This window comes from Gaeumannomyces tritici (assembly GCF_000145635.1).
Source record: "Gaeumannomyces tritici R3-111a-1 unplaced genomic scaffold supercont2.5, whole genome shotgun sequence".
Taxonomy (NCBI): domain Eukaryota; kingdom Fungi; phylum Ascomycota; class Sordariomycetes; order Magnaporthales; family Magnaporthaceae; genus Gaeumannomyces; species Gaeumannomyces tritici.
This window is the reverse complement of record NW_008804549.1, coordinates 1,706,741-1,726,409: the sequence shown is the minus strand read 5'-3', so window position 1 is coordinate 1,726,409 and position 19,669 is coordinate 1,706,741. Positions and strand designations below refer to the sequence as shown.

General features: G+C 56.9%; 5 protein-coding genes across 5 annotated transcripts; 3 read left to right on the top strand and 2 right to left on the bottom strand.

Moving 5' to 3' along the window:
- Positions 1-970: 970 nt before the first annotated feature.
- Positions 971-1,354, top strand: GGTG_09564 (hypothetical protein; the record flags this gene model as incomplete). The annotated part of the gene is made up of 1 exon (XM_009227415.1): positions 971-1,354. The coding sequence occupies one exon, from the start codon at positions 971-973 to the stop codon at positions 1,352-1,354; it is 384 nt and encodes a 127-aa protein (XP_009225679.1).
- A 2,856-nt stretch (positions 1,355-4,210) lies between these two features.
- GGTG_09563 (hypothetical protein) lies at positions 4,211-4,561 on the bottom strand (the record flags this gene model as incomplete). Its single annotated transcript, XM_009227414.1, has 1 exon — positions 4,211-4,561. One exon carries the CDS (start codon positions 4,559-4,561, stop codon positions 4,211-4,213), a length of 351 nt encoding a protein of 116 aa, XP_009225678.1.
- A 68-nt stretch (positions 4,562-4,629) lies between these two features.
- Positions 4,630-8,928, top strand: GGTG_09562 (STE/STE11 protein kinase). Its single transcript, XM_009227413.1, has 3 exons — positions 4,630-5,722; positions 5,837-6,124; positions 6,191-8,928. The coding sequence occupies exons 1-3, from the start codon at positions 5,318-5,320 to the stop codon at positions 8,129-8,131; spliced, it is 2,634 nt and encodes an 877-aa protein (XP_009225677.1). The 5' UTR covers positions 4,630-5,317; the 3' UTR covers positions 8,132-8,928.
- A 1,203-nt stretch (positions 8,929-10,131) lies between these two features.
- On the bottom strand, positions 10,132-13,329 carry GGTG_09561 (candidapepsin-3). Its single transcript, XM_009227412.1, has one exon. It carries the CDS (start codon positions 11,807-11,809, stop codon positions 10,361-10,363), a length of 1,449 nt encoding a protein of 482 aa, XP_009225676.1. The 5' UTR covers positions 11,810-13,329; the 3' UTR covers positions 10,132-10,360.
- A 2,634-nt stretch (positions 13,330-15,963) lies between these two features.
- GGTG_09560 (hypothetical protein) lies at positions 15,964-19,661 on the top strand (the record flags this gene model as incomplete). Its single annotated transcript, XM_009227411.1, has 3 exons — positions 15,964-16,909; positions 17,044-19,053; positions 19,246-19,661. The coding sequence occupies 3 exons, from the start codon at positions 15,964-15,966 to the stop codon at positions 19,659-19,661; spliced, it is 3,372 nt and encodes a 1,123-aa protein (XP_009225675.1).
- Between the last annotated feature and the right edge of the window lie 8 nt (positions 19,662-19,669).

The following is a 19,669-nucleotide window of genomic DNA, read 5'->3' as shown; positions in this document are numbered from 1 at the left end:
CCCCCCGTGGAGGCGAGCTGGGGGGAAAACGACAGACTCGAGCTGCCCGCCGACCAGGTACGTCTAGACACTGCCCAAGCCGGCAGCCAGGTTGCATCATGCGACTGCGGCATGCTGTACGCAGCCAGACCGCAGCATCAAGTCTGCCGACGACGCTGGTCGAGGCTGGCTGCTGTCGCTGGCTGCTGGCTCCTGGCCCAAGCTGACGGCCCAGGCTGCATCTTGTGTGGTCCCCATACGGTGCGTCGGCGACCCCCGTTGGCCATCAGGTCGCCATGTAGCCAGTGCTCACGGTTGCCAGGCAGAGGGGGAAAAAAAAAAGGCGTGAAGAAAGCGACCACCGGAAAATCACCGTCTGCGACAGCCACTGACGGCTACAACCAGACGGCGCTGCTGGGCACGCCAGCCAAAATGGAGTGCAAAAACAGCGGCGGAATGCCTGGTGACGTAATGCTACGCATCATGAACACCAGCGCGGTCAGGGAGTGTCGCCAAGCCTATGCGAACGGCAGAGCAGATGGAGCACAGTGGAGGTGTGGCTTTGACGACGCCACCCACTAGCCACCGTGCACGTGTATCTCTCAGATCGCCCATCAAACCGGGGTTCACATCGATCCAATTGTCCGACGACCCGTCGCCTGCTGAGGCCTCGTCGCTTCAAGCGACTGTTGGGCTGACGTCCCCACCCGCGGAAACACAGTACGCACGTACAGAGCGCCTCGTCATCTCGAGTTCGTCTCATGCAGGGTCGAGAGAGAGGACGTGTTTCGACGAAGAAACGAAGAAACGAAAAAAAGGACCTGGTCCAACCCCCGTGTCACAGCGTCCATCCCACATCGGCCTCTCCTCCCGACAGCCTGGGAAAGCTTGCGTAACGGGCGTGGCCCAATTGACATACAGGGACACCGCGGACTAGCCGGCGGCCTCGCCATCCGCTCATTTGTTCCATCCTTCCGGGACTAGAACGTCTATGGCCCGTCTGGAGGAGGGACTGTGGGCAGAGCCTCATCTCCAACGAAACCAGTGCGGACGAGAGGCAAAGATGAAGGACTCTGTCCGTTTCGCCCTGCTCAGCTCATTTCCTCAAAAGGGCCGCCAACAAACAAATGTACAAACCCTTGCCCCGTATGAGGATGCTACACCATTGAACTTTGTTTCCGACAAAGTCCACTGGAATCCGACAAAGTCAATCCGAACAACAAGAAACACATTTCTGCAACCTTTCGATCCCGTCGCCAAGGCTGGCGTCGCGCCATCCGCACATGAGGCGTTGGCGCCGTGTGCGTGCGCATTTGCAGGGTCCACCGCTTGTGCCGTCGATGGCAGCCACAGAAAGAGTACTAGTATGGAATAGAAGCAGCACAAGCGACTGGAAGGAAGGAGGAAATAAAACAATGACAAAAAAAACACCTTGTCGCCTGTGCCACAACCTAGCAATAATATCTTTCCCGATGCAGGCATACTGGGTATGGAAAGGCAGGGGCGACAAGTGCCACGAGCCCATATCGAACCCGCCTTGTTTTGAGTGGGCGGCCAGGGTCGGGCCGCCTAAAAACAGAAGCAAGCACGTTTTACTGGTGAATCTTTTTGCGTTGCTTTTTGCGGGCTGTGGACGGGCTGACTGACAGCCTCGCACGCGCCGCGTGGAGCGAATGAGGGCTGTTTCAGGGCATGGGTCACCCTGAGCCGGCGCGCCATGTTTCGAAACGTCCTTCCTTTTGGCCTTTTTGTTTCCCCGTCCCCTTCCTTCGCCGCAGCCCTGGGTTGGACGCGCGATGGTTTCGATGCTACGGTACTACCCGCTGCTAGTCAAGCACGCGTACGCCCCTAGCGCCAGCTCCCACCCCGACTGCCTGACCCGGCTCTCTTCTCTTTCTGGCTTTCCTCCATTGGGTTCGACCGCCAAGGCTAGATTGCGTGTTTGTTTCGTGTGTCTGGGGAAGGCTGTTGTTGTCCTTTTGGATTTCGGCTTCGCGTTGTTGGCGATACGCTTTTCTTGGGCAAACTATTTGGGCATGTCTTGGTATGCAATACTGTGAACGTTTCGACCCCCAACCCCGGTTTAGCCCTCCCTACTCCATCTGCTTCTACCTATTCTCGTCGATATGATAGTACCGACCAACCCACGACCAACGACAAGACACATTCCCCACGCTCAACACGCAAGAAGAACGCCGTCTCCCTGCCAAGTTGCCTTCCTTGTGGGTCCTGCCAGACACGCATCGATGAGCCCCTGCACAATGGAGGGACCGGGCGGTCACGAGGCCTTTTCCTCACCGCCGCCTGCCATCAATAAATCCTAGGCCCGGCGGTGACACCACGAGCTGTCCACCCACTGGATTCTAAAATTGCTTCTCATGCATATGCCATGCGGTGCTTATTAACCTGCGGGTGTTGACGGGGGGCTTCCGGAGGGTCGTATCCCTCAACGCTCCTCCGGATAATCGCAGGGTTGCTAGCCTGATGGCAGACATTTGGTCCCGGCCTTGCTAGCAGATCTTGGCTACTACTACGGTAGGTATGCAGGCATTCCGGAAAGCCCATTGGGGGTTGGGTTGTTCTGGCGGCAGTTGTCGAGAGCCCGGGCAGATCATCATTACCCTATAAGGAATGGAATGTATCGACGGGAGCGGTGTTGGGGGTTGGTAGCTCCAAAGTCGGCCGAGAACGGACGGGCGCACCAACCCGGATTGTGCAGGGTCTCTAGCCGGTTGGTGAGGGATGCGTGGCCTTGGTGTCGTCGCGCACCAACCCGTCTTAAGCTAGCGTCGACACGAAACTGGCACGGTTTCAGATGGGCCCCACGGGCGCGGCACTTCTTTGCCCTACTCAACTCGTGATGGCAATTCCTATACAAGGTCGTTTGTTCGTTGTTGTTGTTGTTGTTGGGCTCGCAAAGATGCAAAGCGTGGTGCTCTGTCACGTGGCGTCGGGTTTGTGGGCTGAGGCAGATGCAAATGTCCGTAACAGGTATATTTGCAGGAGCGAGGTTATCGTTCCACATCCTTCTCAACCCTGCTAGACTGGCAACCTCTGTGCGCAAACAAGCACGAGCGGGGAGGCGGCAGGTCGGCAAGGCTTCACGCCTGTTGGCATGCAGGTTCCCCCACTTGAGATTCTTGACAGTCTGCCATTTTTTCCCTTGCTTTAGAGCCGATACAGACCAAAAAAATCCGCCACCAAACAAAACAGCCCTTTCAGCGCGTCATGTTCGGCAGCCCAAGCTGCAACGAATATGCTCGCTGCTGGCGGCCTGGGTAGGGACCGACGGGTAATCTTGGACAGGCGCAGACACGAGGTCCCCGGAAGAGGGGGAGGCGGTCCTTTGTGCTCCCTGTGGACCCCAGAAGATACCAGGGCGGGAGACTGAAGAGGACAAAGACAAAGGACGGGAAGGGAAACATGGAAGTTGAGTCCCACTGCGGGCGCCCGCTGCAAGGCATGAAGCGCTTTCCCACCAGCTTTCTCCATCAGAATCGCACATCGAAATCTCATCCTGGCAGTGCTTGGATCCTGGCTGCCGGACGCCGTGGCACTCTCTATGGTCCCTAAATTTGCATGCCGTAGATTTCTCGCCAGACACCACGTATCAAATCCCCCTCACCACCACTCTGCGCATGTGGGAGGTGTGAGGGTGGGTGCATGGGTCGTTTATTGCGTGGTATGCGTGGCCGCTTTTTTCCGTTTCTTTTTGTGTCCTCAGCTTCTTGGCCCGCATGACAAAGGGTTGTCGGTTCACTTCCCGCTTGCTGGGTGTGAAAAATGAGAGAAGAGAAAGTCGAGCGATGATCGGCCGGTGATCTTCACTCGCTTGTACCGGCCCACGGCTGCAGCAGTGTATCACTTTAATAGCATCTCACCTCACCCCCGCGTCGGCAAAAAAAAGGGACACAGTCCCCTGAGGCCCCCTGGGTGTACAGTAGTGCTCATCCGTTATCTCTCTCTGCAACAAGGAGGCTGATCAGAGGGAGGCGATCGGGAGGCCACAAATTCTTTTTGTCCGTCTCTGCTTACCAAATCCCCCTCGACGTCGGCTGGAATGCGGTTCAATGACTGCCAGCACCAATGAGTGCAGTGGCGTGCGGTCTGGAAGCTCGCCATTCTCCAGCACCAGCAGTAGGGGTGGGGCGCGCTAGGGAGACTCGTGCAGCTCCTCTTGTTTCACACCAGCTGCCGCCGCCTTTTGGGCAGCAGGGGTCTGCCCGGCCAATCAGGTGCCGGGCCAGCCTAGTCGCCTCTCAACCCGCCCAGCTCGGTTGGCCGAGCTTGCCATGCTTTCTCCATCAACGGGCTGTCCTGAGTGCCTGATTCTTCCAAATTGTGCAGCCGACACTGCCTGTGCTGCGGCGTCCTGGGACGCCGACTGGATCTCGGCCTCTGCACTCAAGCCAGCTCCAACTGCCCAGTGGGCCACCGCTGCCCGCCACTGAACCACCAGTGGGTCTCCAGCGAATCTGACGGTTCGCACGACCCTGACCCTGCATCCAATCCACTCACGCCATCCGCCCGTCTGGTCCCATCCTTGGAGGCGGATGGATGCTGGCTGATACATGCCCACCATCGCGCGCCGCACCCTCCACCACCACCACCACACCCTGGTCCGCCCTCTTGCTTCCCGCTCTTTTGCCCCAGGGAAAGCCCTTCCATCGCCAAATTAAACCCGCCGCAACATCTTTAGCACATTCTCCAGTGGCAGCGACCTGGGACTGCCCACCGCCCTCCCACCGCCCTCCCATGCCCTGCTTTGCCCTGTTCTGCCCTGCCCGTACGTTGCTTGCCGACGACCCCGGTGCCTGTCCGTGCTTATTTTTCTCTCTCCCCAGCTGAGCTGCTCGCTGTATGGCCGCTGCGTGCTGTGTTTGTGTCACGTCCCCATTTTTGGACGCCGCGGCCACGAGCTAGCTGCTAGCAAGCCATATTTGAAACCCTCGTTCCTCTGCCCGCCCTCTCCCACGCACACACCCACTACCTACCTTACTTACCTACTAGGCACTTGCCAACCTTTCTACTCACACACCTCTTCCCCCCTCCATCCCCCTCTTCTTTCTTCCATTCTCCATGTGCGGAGCTGCTGCTGGTTCGCAACCTCGCCCTTTGACCTTGTTGTGACACCATAGCCCGGCTCCCGGGATATACTTCTTGCCCTTCCAAACACTCGCTCGTGTAAATATTTCCACCCGGCCCGCCTGGCAGCTGAGCCCACAAACGCTCTTCCTTTCTTCTCCCTGCCCGCTCTCTTGGCCTCTCTGCTCGGCCATCACCAGAGCCAAGGGTCTGCCTGCCATCTGGCCCCGCGCCATACACACAGCAACCGGCCATGTTGGCCTCAAAGTCTCCATTCTCGCCCGCGCTGGGCGCGCCCGGCCCCGGCATGGTCGCCAGCGCGCCCCAGGCCGCCTATGCTCCCGCGAGGAGGGCGGCCCCGTTCCCGTCGAATGCCCAGTCCTTCAGCCCGACCGAGTCCGAGTTCTCCGACGACGCCCAAGACTCTGTCAAGCACTGGGATGAGGACAAGGTCTGCGAGTACCTCCGCACCGTCCGATGTGGTGAATACGAGAAGATATTCCGGAAAAACCACATCACCGGCGAGAACCTGCTCGAGATGGACAAGGACGTCCTCAAGGAGATGGGCATCGACAAGGTCGGCGACCGTGTGCGCCTGTTCCTCAGCATCAAGAAGCTACGGACCAAGGCTATTGCTGGACAGAAGAAGCGGACTAGGGTGAGCTTGAGCCATGCGTATCATTTTTGTTTTGTTCCTTTATTTGCCTACACAAGTGTGAAGTTTTGAGTCGACCAGTGTCCTGACCCTGTCTTGTGTTCGCCCTCTATCCAGGACTCGTTTGGCCCTCTCGATAGCCAGTACGCCCCCTCAACCGACTCTCCCCGACAGCCCCATTCTGGGGGCCGGGCCATGCCCACCTCGGCGAACAGGCGATACTCGCGCCAGATCGACTCGCTCGACGCCGGCAGAGCCGCGACCTCGTCGAGGCCGAACTCACCCCTCCACAGCGCCGAATTCCGCAACGGCCGCTCACGGTATCCCTACCCGGGACAGCCTACGCCCCCATCCGGCTCTAGTGGCATCCCTGGCTCCCCAGAGAGCCGCTCTGCACCACGATCGGTATTACACACACATACCAGGTCCGACTCTGGTATGGACGGATCGCTGATGGCTGCGTTACCACAGAATCAGGACGTCATTCGAGTCATCTCTACCGGCGGAGTCACCAAGGTCGTCAAGATTGCCGACTGCAACACCTGCGAGGAAGTCATGCGCGTCACGCTCCGCAAGTTCGCCCTCCGAGAGGACCACGAGAGGAACTACTGTTTCTGGGTTCTGTCCGGCACCATCCCTGACCCCAAGCAGTGCCGCCGCCTGGGTGACACGGAGATGTGGCGTGTTATCAAGGATGAGAAGCGACCCGAGCGCAACCGCCTCATCCTCCGCCGCGTCCCCGCCGGCGAGCCTGGCATGGCCGAGCTCGAGAGGGCTGCCGCCATCGCCATGGAGGAGGCTCAGCAGACCCACACGCGTGCTATGGACAGCATCGGTTCGCGGAGCCAGCTGAAGGTGCAGAAGGTTCTCGGCGAGAGCTGGGACAATCTTCAGCCCCCACTCTCCCCCGTCTCGTACCAAGACCGCGAGAGGAATGTTCACAACGCCGCCCGCGATCTCGAGCGACCTGCCCCCTCGCAGCCGCGGAGGAAGGTGCTGAGGCAGTTCGGCGGTTTGAGGCCGCCCAGTGAACTGATCGCCTCGGATCTGACCACGTATTTCCCTGACCACAACCGTGAGGACATCGACCGGACCGCCCGCTTGTCCATGCGGCGATCTGCACGCCTTAGCAAGGTCAACAGCCGTCTCAGCGTTGCTAGTGGCTTCAGCATGGCGTCAAGCATACAGGATGTGCCGCCTATCCCCACAATCGCCGACAGCTGGCTTGCTACGGCCGCCATCCCCAAGGCCCGACCCCGTGATCTATCGGGCCGGCTCGGTTACAGGGACTCGGTCGCCTCGTCCATGCTGGATACCCTACAGGAGGAGGGCTCGATGGAGCCGAACCGCAAGTCATACGTCTCGTTTGCCGACAGTGGTTCCGACACTGCCGCCGTCAGCGTGACGGACCCTGACGGCAATGTCGTCCGCCATAGCTATTTCGATGAAGGTAGTACCATCGGCTCCGGATCAGCTGGCTCTGGCTCTTTCGGCGACGTGAGCAAGGCACTCGACGAGGACGGCGAGGACGCCGACGAGGACCTGCAGAGCTTCCTCTCGGGCGAGTCCTGGGATGACAGCAAGTGGATGAAGGGCGCCTTGATCGGACAGGGCTCCTTCGGATCTGTGTACCTGGCCCTGCACGCCATCACGGGCGAGCTCCTGGCGGTGAAGCAGGTTGAGGCCCCTTCGCCTGGTGCCAACAGCCAAAACGACGCGCGCAAGAAGAGCATGATCGAGGCGCTCAAGCGCGAGATCAGTCTGCTCCGCGATCTCCGCCATCCCAACATTGTGCAGTATCTCGGCTGCGGATCCTCGGCCGAATCGTTGAACATTTTCCTCGAGTACGTGCCTGGCGGCTCGGTTCAGACCATGCTGAACTCTTACGGCGCGCTCCCGGAGCCCCTTGTTCGCAGCTTTGTACGCCAGATCCTCAACGGTCTCTCATACCTGCATAACCGCGACATCATTCACCGTGATATCAAGGGCGCCAACATCCTTGTGGACAACAAGGGATTCATCAAGATCTCGGATTTCGGAATTTCCAAGAAGGTGGAGGCGACCAACGTCCTCAACGGCGCCAATAACGCCAAGCACCGACCGTCGCTGCAGGGTTCCGTCTTCTGGATGGCACCCGAGGTGGTTAAGCAGACCAGCTACACGCGCAAGGCCGACATCTGGTCACTCGGCTGTCTCGTTGTGGAGATGATGACGGGCAACCACCCCTTCCCTGACTGCACGCAGCTGCAGGCCATCTTCAAGATCGGCGGTGGCAAGACGACGCCGACGGTGCCCGACGATGCGAGCACCGAAGCCAAGGATTTCCTCGCTCAGACCTTCGAGATGGACCACAACAAACGGCCAAACGCCGATGAGCTCATTCTCAGCCCTTTCCTGTCTCCCATCACTTGAAATGGGGATCGCCATAATATCCTCGAGTTCGGAAGATTTGGCGCTTTCTCGATGTCTGCCAAGCTGCGTTTGAGCCTTTCTATTTCAACACATCGATACACAACACTTACACTCCTTCGCGCCCACAAGCTGGTTCGCCTAATATTCACTTCCCGACCATCCCTCGAGTTTTATTACCCACTTTTTCTTGCTTGCCCCAGTTCCAATTCTCGGCTTGGTCCTTTTCTTTTCTTTTACGAAATCACGAATACAAGGTACCCATAGGCGTGATTGGCATCGTTGTTGGAGTTGGGACATATAGGAGATATGATAGCTAGGCTTTTCTCCTCTCTTGGTTCTCGCTCTTATCTTCTTTGGACTTTTCTTCTCTACCCTGATCGTGGACTCATGTCGTGAATGCGGCTTGGGTCGGACGAGATTTAACATGTATATCGAGGGGAGCAAGATGCCAGGAGCTTCAGCTCTGGACACGCTGCGGAGGTTTCCCTTTTGTTTTGTTTGGATAGCAGCCAAGCGAGAACATCGATGGCACATCTACTCATTTCCCCCTTGCCGATCTTCTTCATTTGGTCTTCGTATGACTCTCCTAGTGTGACGATGGGCACGTCGAATCGTGTCTCTTTTTTGTACAACATGGGTTGGTCTCGCATCTACAACCAGGCGGTAACTCTACCGCCCTTGTCCTCCCGCCGCGCCTCTGTCCTAGGGTTTCAGCCCTAGTTGATAGGAAAGATATCTTACTCCGACTTGTGCCCTTTTGAAGCATGATTATATCGGGTTCCGCCCAATACGGTGACTCTCCAGCGCTGTATGAGGAGACGCTTCTCTAGAGTCTCGACGGCCGCTGGCTGTTGGTTAAACTACGACCGGCCTCATTTGCCCGAGGAAGTTACAGGTACCCGTAGTTTGCGATATACCCACCGGTAGCTGCCTTGAGCCCCAGATGTGGCTTGAGGTTATTTTGACCACTGAAGACCACTGACTGGCAAGAGCTCCCGCAGACTCTACGAATGGCAATAACCTCGAGGGCTGCGGAGACGGCGTTCCCGCCCAGATACTAAAGTTGCCCGTGCCCGCCCCAGAATCGGTTGGCAGAAGTTGGCCATCATTCTGCTAGCCGCGCAAAAGAGACATACACATCACCACCCGGGACAACAAGACAGAAAGAAAGCATCAAAACATAATAGCAATTGATAGCCTCTGGCACAAATAGATATCAGGCTTGTCTCTAGGCTGGAGGCCGGCCTGGATCCTCTTCGAGTGGCATCACTTTACCTACCTTTACCTTCCTCCCCCAACTGCTTTCACAAATGGGAGCAACTCTGGAGCTGGGGGTTGGGTATGTGGGTTACAGCGCCTCGGGCAGAAGGGTAGATCGGGATCGCCAAGATCCGACCTTTGGAAGGCTACAGACCAGGCAAGCCGTTTCCGATCGAGGCGCACGCCAACCAATGTTCCCTTTGCTAGGCCAAACGTAATCTTGATACCCAACCTCCCACCTCCGACCTGCGACCTTTGGGCACGCCTCGAGCCCTGGGCACGCACAAAAGCTCCGAGACGCAGGCACTCACAACCAAACCAACAAGGACGCTTCCCCTACTATCGCAGTGCCTTTACCTCCACGCCAGCAGGCCTCCCAAAGCCAACAAGCCTGTCGGAAATGCGCACAAGTCTTCCCCCTACGCACCAAGTTGATGAGGCACGTTTGGAGTGACGTTTGTGGCCCTCGACCCGCACATCCAGCACCTCCGGCACCACCTCTGGCGCTATTTCCAGCATCCCTTTCAGCCAGGCAAAATAGCGCAAATTTGTGAAGGAATTCGTGCTGAACTGGACCGAAATCGAAAAGAATGGGAAGCTTGGATACCCACAAGGGAGCCAACGCCCGGGCATGCAGAAAAGCCACAGGCACTTGGGCAGGTGAAGCAACCGGGAGGGCTACCTGCTAGAGGAATTTCCCCCTGCCGTTCATACCAGTGTACGCATGGTGGAAAGAAATACGCATGTCAATATCCAAAAAATCATTTGTTGAACTAGAAGTACCCAATCATCCCCATAGGACGCCATGCAATGCTAATGCTATATATATAAACTCATGTAATGTGCTAGAATGGCTTCTGTCCAACGGATCCTCCCCGAGGATGTAGGTCAGATATATGAAATGTAAACAAACGTTACCAAGAGAAAAGAAAAACAAATCAGAATATAACCAAAAAATGATGGATGTTGTCATGCCAGAGCCGCAAAGCCCACAGCAGCGACCAACGCCAGTAGGGCAGCAGCGCGAGGCGGGAGCACTCCACCGGATGCGGCCGAGTTGTTGTTGACGCCGCGGCCAGCACCCCGCGACAGGCCGGCGGTGGCAGCGACGGGGTTCTGCACGGCCGTGGCGCTGGGGACGGCGCCCTGGCCCTTTCCAATCTCGACGACGTTACTGCGTGCGACGTTGAGTTTCGACTGGGCCAGGGAGACGGCGTGGTTTTCCAGGTCGTAGACGACGTAGGCGGAGCGTAGAAAGGTGTCGCCCAGGACGTTGGTGCCCTGGCCCGCGGACGCGATGCCAAACAGACAGGCGGCCCCGCCGTTGCGGAACGAGGGGCGGCGCCCCGAGGACGTGACTAGCTCCAGCACCAGCTCACTCATGGGGACCGAGATGGTGACGGGCGAGCTGAAGGTGAAGTTCAGCATGCGCGTACGGTCATCGGCCAGGCTGCAAGGCACGTAGGTAGCGCCCTCGTTGCTGTCGAACTGGGCGCCGACGGCCTGGTAGATGCGCTGGACCACAGCATCGGGCAGGTAGGTGAGCGAAGAGCCCGAGTCGAGGAGAACGGCGAGCGCCATGTTCTCGCCCATGGCCTGAGTCGCCTCACCACTCTTGTACTGGACCGAGGTCAAGGTGATGAGAAACTCGGCAAATATGCCGCCGTTCTGCTGCATGGGCACAGTGTACAGCGGGGGCTGGAACTTCTCTGTATCGACACCGCCAAATAAAATGTTGCCGGTGGTGGCCTGGAGATCGTTCAGCCAGAGGCTATAGGCGGGTGATGAGATGACGCCCTGCTCGACCAGCCTGGTAGGCAGGTTGCGATATGGCTTCAGGCCTGCGCGGCCAACCTGCATCTCGTTGAGCTCGTAACCGATACCAAGGATGCCCTGGGTCGAGGTGCTCGAGTAGCCAATGCCAAACTGCAGGCGGTCGACACGTGTGCTGCCGACAGTGACAACGTCGGACACGTAGTCTCCCTGGGCACCAGAACCGTCGACGTACGAGATGTTGAAGATGCTGCTAATGTACTCGTACGACGACGACGAGTTGGCCGCGTAGGTGCCCGCAAAGTCGCACGGCTTGGACGACGACAGGCACAACCGTGAACTGGCCGAGTTGACCCACAGGTCGCTGCTACCCGTGTCGACGTGTAGCCGCAGCGATTGCGGCGGCGTGCCAATGGTCAGGTTGGCGAAGTAGAGCGTCTCCTGGTTGCTGAGAGAAGCCTCTACCGTACCCCTCCTGCGTATCCTGTCGTGACCCAGCGGGTCTGATATCGCCCTCCTCTCCGTCGACATGCCCATCACCTTGAGCGCCGGAGTACCTGACCTCCGCCTCGGTATGCTAGTCGCTTCCGTGGCCGTCCATAGTAGCGCCATCGCCGCGGTTATGCATGTTGTCGCCACCCTCATATTTGCAACTCCCGCCTCTTCCGGTCTCCCTAGTTTGCGCTTCGTTTTCTCACCCTGGCTTCGGGCGTCGCTGGTCGTTGTCCTCGGGCGCGACCTCGTTGGACTGGTCGATATTGCGGGTGGAAAATTCCTAGTTCCGAAAGAAGACGAGGGGAATTATTTATGTGTGGTAGAAGTCGCCCGTTCCCCAAACTAGTACAAAAAAGTATTATACCAAGGGAGTAAGGAGAAAATGTCAACTATTACGGGGAGAATCCAAAGAGACAAAACGGTAGTAGAATTGGAAAAGATAGCAATGAACTATTTTTAGTTGGCAATGCAAAGACGAAAAAAGGGAGGGACAAAACAGGAAAACTAGAAGAGAAGGTATTGTTGGAATAGTAACTGGCTCCAGAGCCAAGAGCCTGCATTTGCCAAGAGGAAAGCGAGAAAGAAAAATAAACGAAGGGAAGATGGCCGGAGCGCAAGATGAGTAAAAAAAGAAGTGTGGAGGGCGCAGACGCAGTCAGGGGTTGATGGTGATCACGACGTCGTTGGCCGGCAGGGGTTAACTAGGCGAGGGTCCGCAGATGCCTGCCAGATCGCGCGGGCTAGGAAGGATGTCCAGATAGGGTGGATGTGTGCTATGTTCTTGGTATCGTGGCCTTTTTCCAAGCGGACCTATGCAAAATAACAAATGAATCTGGTATAAGTAGAGTCTGACGGCACAGGAGATGGAAAAGCGAGGACAGAGGCAGTGCGGTGAGCAGCACACGATAAGAGCTGACGAGACAAGAAAAGGAGGTTCAGCGACTGGTGCTTTGGGGCAGGGCCGGGGTTGATCCTGGGTTGGCCTATTTTGGGGTGGCTGCTTGACACTGTGTCTGGGTCTAGTGGGCGTGGCTGCTCTCGCCGGCCGACTCGAGACGAAGCGACCCAGCATGGCGTTACAAAGTGTTTTATCCACTTTCTGCGACTGGCAAAAGGCGCCTGCCTCGTGGGAGCCGGACTGCGCCGCCCACTTTCCCGAGTGAGACCGGCGGGCAAGACCGACGTGCAACGCTAAGTATGCTTAAGCCTGCCCTGTCAACCTTGTCCAACCCTTGGGCCTGAATCTCCCCGCGCCTGTTGGGGGCAGGGACTGGTGACGACGTGTACGGCGGCTGAGCCAAAGCCACGCAGCTTTGAATGCAAGACGCCGCGCTGCCCCCCGCCCGGGCTTCCGGGTTCGATGCCTTCCCTTTTCTCCCGCTGGATGACGTGGATGCAGGTAGTTTCCATGAACGCGCGTTCTTTCTCACTCGGGGCGAAATGGCCACGCAGGGGCGACAGTGGCAGGCTTCCCAGGCTAGGGGCACAGCCACTGGGCCAGGGTTGGCTTGATTGTTGTCGGTCGGACATTTGCGTGCCGTTGTCCCGGCGGCTTGAGCCTCTAGAGATGTGCGCGCTTACCTGACGCGAAGGAGATGCCTTGACCACTAGGTGGTGATGTCGTCAGGACATGGTGAATTGATTGAAATGGGACGCAGGGCACGGACGGCTTTCTCCTGTTTAGACATGATTTTGCCAAGCACCCATCGACAGCGGCGCTTTCAGCGCTTGTGGAGGTCGATCCCAGCCAAGCTCCAAATCGGGAAGCACCGGCCCGCTGCCCCACTGGGTTTTGGGAACTGAAACTGGCAACTGCGGCGGGGAGCCCGTGCGTTTTACTTTTCCCAGGTCTCGACTGCAACTGCCCGCTGCGCACGACAGCAGGCTGTGTGAATCGCCCCCAGCCCTCCGCAAATGAAGGTTTGTGCCAGCTTGATGAATTTGTTTTGTTTCTCAGCCTTCATGTCATGGCAGCGGGCAACCTCTATGTGAATCACATCTCGGGACCATCAGTCGGGCGGCCAGTGTTGATGTAAGGTGACGTTGCACATCATGACGTAAGATGGATATGTGCCTTGTTAATGGTGCTTGTATCCTCTTTCCCTCCTTCTGTTCAATGCCTCGAGACTACCTACCTCACTTGGTGTCAATTTGAACATATCACAGCGCTTTCCAACCGGACTCCCAGGACCTGACCCTGTCTTCGTTACGCGCGAATCGCCCAGCGGTGGGCTGTCGAAGCTTGTCGCTGCTTAGGAAAATCACCCCAGGCCGATGCTAAGCTTCCTTGGCGTGCATACCTTTAGCGGAACCTCTTATTGCCTTGTCAGGGCTAAAACGTGATCTTTCGCCTTTGTCATCGATCCTAAGCTACAGTTTCTCTCCCGGGAGTCAGTTGGTTTGGCCACGCCTCTCGCCGTTGATGACCGGCCGACGGAGCCGGTAGCTGCGACATAAAGCCCACCACCATCGGCTCCGTAGGCGCTTTTAGCTTGGATACACGGGACGGGTTCCCGTCCGTGGCACCTCTCTACGTGGCCGCCGATGAGCGGCCCAGGAACCCCGGCAAATACGAGGTCCGGCCATGCGCGCCTTGTTACGCGGCCGATTCTGAAGATCTGCCGCATATCATGAGGTATACCCGACAGAGGCTCCCCGATGAAGCCACATCCGGAGTCGGTCAAGGAGTTCTCCAAACCGATCACGTCTGAGGGAACAGTGACCGGCTGGCAGCTGGGGTACCGGCCACGGTACTTTCTTTGGTATGACACCGGCGTTTATGAACGCTGGTGCGCTTTGCTCCGGTGCTTGCCTCCATGTGTTGAGGGGTCCCATCCGCTGGCGAGGCCGCATTCTACGCCAACATGTCCAGCACTACAACCCTCGGCGAAGCTTGCTCGCTGCTGCTGTCGACACGGTTTGGCCTGGCAGACTTTCTACTAGGGATTGCCAAACGCGTGAGTCGCGACTCATCAATAGCCCAGCACAAGCTCGTGCATATCTAACTACATAGGTAGGTATATTACCCTTCCGGCCGGGTCAAAACCGCCAACTCGCTACGCCCGTGCTACCGCTGCCGGAGTCCACACTGCACACCTTCGCATCATCGACCGTCTCCGTGGCTGCCCCGGCATTGAAGATATCCTGAACCAGATCCGACCAAGCCAATTGTACGCGATGCCATGGGGGGCGGCCTCTGCTTGGTATCAGGCACCTGAGATCGAGCGCCCCCTCCCGCTGCTACGACCATATGTTCCCCTTCCCCAATCTCTGCGGCAGAATCCGCCAAGTGTAGTGCTCGTACTCGTAGTGCGGACTGCCCTCCATGTCTTAGCAGAGGCATTTGATGGAGGCGCGCAGGCGCTTGTAACAGCGTTGACGATACGCCGTGACCTCTGTAAGGGGCCAGGCAAAGGAGTGTGATGACGAGTACCTATGTTTTATTGTGAGGGAACCGGAGAGCCGAAGCCGGTTCACTTGCGCCAAGCTTGTCTGACGGGGACCGAAGACTCTTTGTAGTGATTGCTGAGCTCAAGTGGGTGCTAGAAGGAGGCTAACTCGGCAAGGGTATTAATTGGCAGGAGAAGTCCACCGTGTGTCGGTTTACTGCCGCCAATGACCATGAACGGAGGGCCGCTCACATACAGTCCTCCCGCCTGCATAGGTAGGGGAATGGTCCTCCATTGCCAGGATGTCTGTCCCTATATCCGAAAACATCCTAGGGGCTGGCAAAGGACACACAGCCAAGGCCTTCCCGACGAGCGCAGAGGAGGGGCTACGCTCTATTGTGTCAGGCTGCAGGACCCCTCTTCTCCAAGCCCTTGCCAAGATGGACGCGACGGATGCCGCCGCCATCTTCCTCAGCTCGGCCACTAAGGTGCAGGGCCATTGGGCCGCAATACGCGCCGGTGGCGTCCAATAATCTTCTCTCCCTCTACATTTCTCTTGGTCGTATTAGCAAGAAAACGAAAACTGGTCGCCTTATTCTTCGAGGGGCGCGAACCACGCAGGGATCGGTCTTTCACTCACCTCTCCTCTTGGCCCAGACTTGACAAAGCTCGCCTACCAACAGACAAAGTTGCTGTGCCTGGATTTTGCGCTTCCTGTTCCTTTTCCTGTCCCCCTTCCTGTCCCCCTTCATATTCCATTCTTTTTCTTATTGCTATTATCACTAATAGTTCCTTTTCCTCGATCTCCAATTCGCTTTTAATTTTATATTCGCTTTCATTTTTTTTACGCCTTTTCCATTTTACCCTCATTTTGCACGTCCACGTACAACTATTTTCTTTTCACTCCCAGCTCCCATGGAGAGAGTGCTGTCGAAACTAAAATTGGGAAAGAGGGAAAAGAAGAAGAGCCCCGAATCTGTGCCATCCCAGTCCCAGCCGGTCCCCACGATAAACTCGAGCTCGTCGACCAACAGAACTGTGCCCCCCTTCCCGGATGGGGTCAAAGTTCTACACGACCGCCCCGATGCCCTTGTCGACATATGCTTTGTCCACGGCCTGACTGGAGATTGGGAAAGCACTTGGACCGCCGAAGGGCACGATGAACCCTGGCCGAAAACCCTACTTCCACCGCCCCTCAAAGCTCGAATACTCACGTACGGATACGACGCATACGTGATACGGAAGTCGGTTGCATCGTCGAACCGGCTGATCGATCATGCCACCAACCTCTTGCACGACCTGGCGGGAGAAAGAGCTGGCGATACGAAACGCCGTCCCCTCATCTTCGTTGCCCACAGCCTGGGCGGCCTCGTCTGCAAGAGGGCCATGCTTCGCTCGCGGAACAATCCCGAACCCCATCTCCGACAAATATTCGAGTGCACCAAAGGCATCGTGTTCATGGGCACTCCTCATCGGGGGGCCTGGATGGCTGACTGGGCCAAGATACCTGCTTGTGCTCTTGGCGTTGTCAAAAGTGTCAGCACGGATCTGCTGAAGCTATTGGGGACGGACAACGAGACTCTCGAATCTCTTCGGGCCGATTTTGCGGGCATGACACGAGAACAGCAACTCGGCTCTAGCACCTTCCGTGTTACATGCTTCTTCGAGGAACTGCCGCTGCTGGGGGTAGGCATGGTCGTTTCCAAGGACTCGGCCACCTTCGAAGGTCATGACCCCATCACCATCCACGCCAACCATCGCGATATGGTCAGGTTTGCCTCCGCGGAGGAGAACGGATTTAAAAGACTACTTGGTGAATTGAGAAGATGGGTGGGGGAAATTGAACGGGAGTTGGGTGCCGGTGTGTAAAAGCTACTCTTTTTTTTTCTTTTTCACTTGCTTTTTCACTTTTATTTTTCAATTTTCGGTTTTCCATTTAAGCTAATTGGAAGTTTATTTCTAAAGTAGACAAGCCCAACCTATCACCAAAATTAGTGCATGGCTGTCTTAAATCGCTTGCCTTTCCCCAGATGCATGATCGCTCCCACAACGTTGAACGTGCCGCCAAAGGGACATGCGAGTGGCTGCTTCGGCACAAAACATTCCAGGAATGGACTGCTTGCCATCGTGGCCTGCTCTGGATTCAAGGAAAGCCGGGCTCTGGGAAATCGACGCTTTTGAAGCACGCCTTCAACCACCGCACACGAGCTTCTGCCTCGAGAAAAGACACCGTTGTTCTCTCATTCTTCTTCCATGCCCGTGGCGACGAACTCCAAAAGTCTCCTCTTGGCCTGTTCCGGTCACTTCTCCACCAGGTTCTCGGGGTGGCCCCTGACGCAGTGCCAGATCTTGTCGAGGCATTTGACAAGAAGACTCAACGGATGGGCGAGGCGGGGACCAAATGGCAGTGGAACTCGAACGAGCTACACGACATCTTCGAGGCGTCCTTGCCCAATGTCCTCCAGACCCGCCAGGTTTGGCTGTTCGTCGATGCGCTAGACGAGTGCGGCGAGGAAAATGCGGTCAACCTGGTCGAAAAGTTCAAGTCGCTGCTTCAGAGCATCTCATCCGCAAGTCGACAGCTTCAAATCTGCTTTACTTGCCGCCACTATCCGATTCTGCATCTGGACAGAGTGCTCAGGGTATGTCCAGAGCGCGAGAACGGCGAAGACATCTCGACCTACGTGAAACACCAGCTCTCAGAATTCAGCAGCCGAGCACCATCCACGATTCCGCAACTGATCACAGACGGAGCACAAGGCGTGTTTATGTGGGCGCGCCTCGTGGTGAAGCAAGTCCTAGACCTGGAGCGTGAGGGAAAAGGGTTGGGGGTGATCGAGACGGCCATTCGGCACACCCCTCCGGCTCTCGATGAGCTATACTGCAAACTTATCGAGGGGATGGGGCCAGAATCCCTGAAGCTGATCCAATGGGTCTGTTTTTCTGCGTGGCGTTTGCGAACGGATGAACTGCCATGGGCCATGATAGTCGATCCTGACGGCGCTTACAAGTCACTCGACGAGTGCCGCCGGTCCAATGACTTTATCACCGAGGACAACTTGGAACGAAGGATCAACTCTCTGGGTCGCGGTCTCGTAGAGATCGTACCGGCAGGTCGCAGTTGGATTATCCAGTTCATCCACCAGTCTGTCAAGGATTTCTTCCTCGACAAGGGCCTGTCAGCATTGAGAAACATCTCAACGCCAATCGATACGATCGGAATGGCGCACGATCGACTATCCAAAATCTGCTTACGCTATTTGGTCATGGAAGAGATCGTTCAGGCCGGGCCACGGGCGGTATTTGCTGACTTCCGTTTCTGGCAATACTCCATCGGCTACTGGGGAGAGCACGCCAGACAAAGCAGCAGCCAAGAGGACCTTTTGGAATTCTTTGGTTGGCCGTCGAATGCTATTGTGGAGCGATTCAACGCACAGGAGAGCTATGGAGCAGAAACCAGTCTGGTGCACATTGCGTGCCAGGAGGGGCTACCCAGGCTATTGAGGGCAATCCTGCAAACAGCAAGCCAAGCCGATGTCAACTTGAAAAATTCCTACGGCAACACACCTCTGTCGTTGGCTGCTTCTAATGGATACGAAGGCATCGTTCAACTTTTGCTTGAAAACGGAGCCAATATTGATTTGGCGGACATCGGGGGCCGGACGCCGTTATTGGAGGCTGCTTCTGAAGATCACGAAGGCGTCGTTCAACTTCTGCTCGAGGGAGGGGCTGACGCTAATCTGACGGACACCGGGGGCGAGACGCCGTTATTGAGGGCTGCTGCTGGAGGTTACGAAGGCATTGTTCAACTTCTGCTCGAGGGAGGGGCTGACGCTAATCTGGCAAGCACCGGAGGCAAAACACCGTTATGGTGGGCTGCTTTAAAGGGATACGAAGGCGTTGTTCAACTTCTGCTCGAAGGAGGGGCTAACGCTAATCTGGCGGACACCGAAGGCAACACACCGTTACGGATTGCCGAGGAGAAGGGGCATCGGGGTATTGTACGTATTTTGACAAGAGCTGCATTGTAACGTTATCCTTTCCTTTGCACCAGCCTTTTTTTTTTTTTACGGTGCTAGCGAAGAGAGAGCAATGAATCTAAACAGGAGGTGCGAGAATCAGAAACACTCAAGCTAAAGACATAAACTTGGCCTCGCGTTGGTTTACTCCTTTTTATACACATGACCCGCGACGAAGCCGGCGGGATGGACGGGTTCGACCCCCATGGCTCGTTCGCGGAGTGGGCCGCCAGGAACACGGGCCCGGCGCCTGTAGCGGATGCCAGCCACGGGGAGGGAGATGTGAAAAAAGAGAGGTTAAATCTAGTAGTTGGAATTCCGCAGTGCTGGGGCCACCGTCTTCCAGCGACAAGACTGGCCGCTGGCATGCTCACCCTTCATTTCCCCTCTGCAATCCCGCTTCCCAGCAACAATAATTTCGGGTATCGCGCCTCGCCGACCTCGCACACGGCGCGCAGGAAGCCCGCCTCCTCGACCCGCGCTGTCCACTCCATCATCTGCAGCCACCGCAGCGGCCTGTCTAGCCTCTCATCCATGAAGGGCTGGAACTGCCGCACGGGGACCACGCTGCTCGTCGTGTGGTGCATGTACTGACGCCCGGG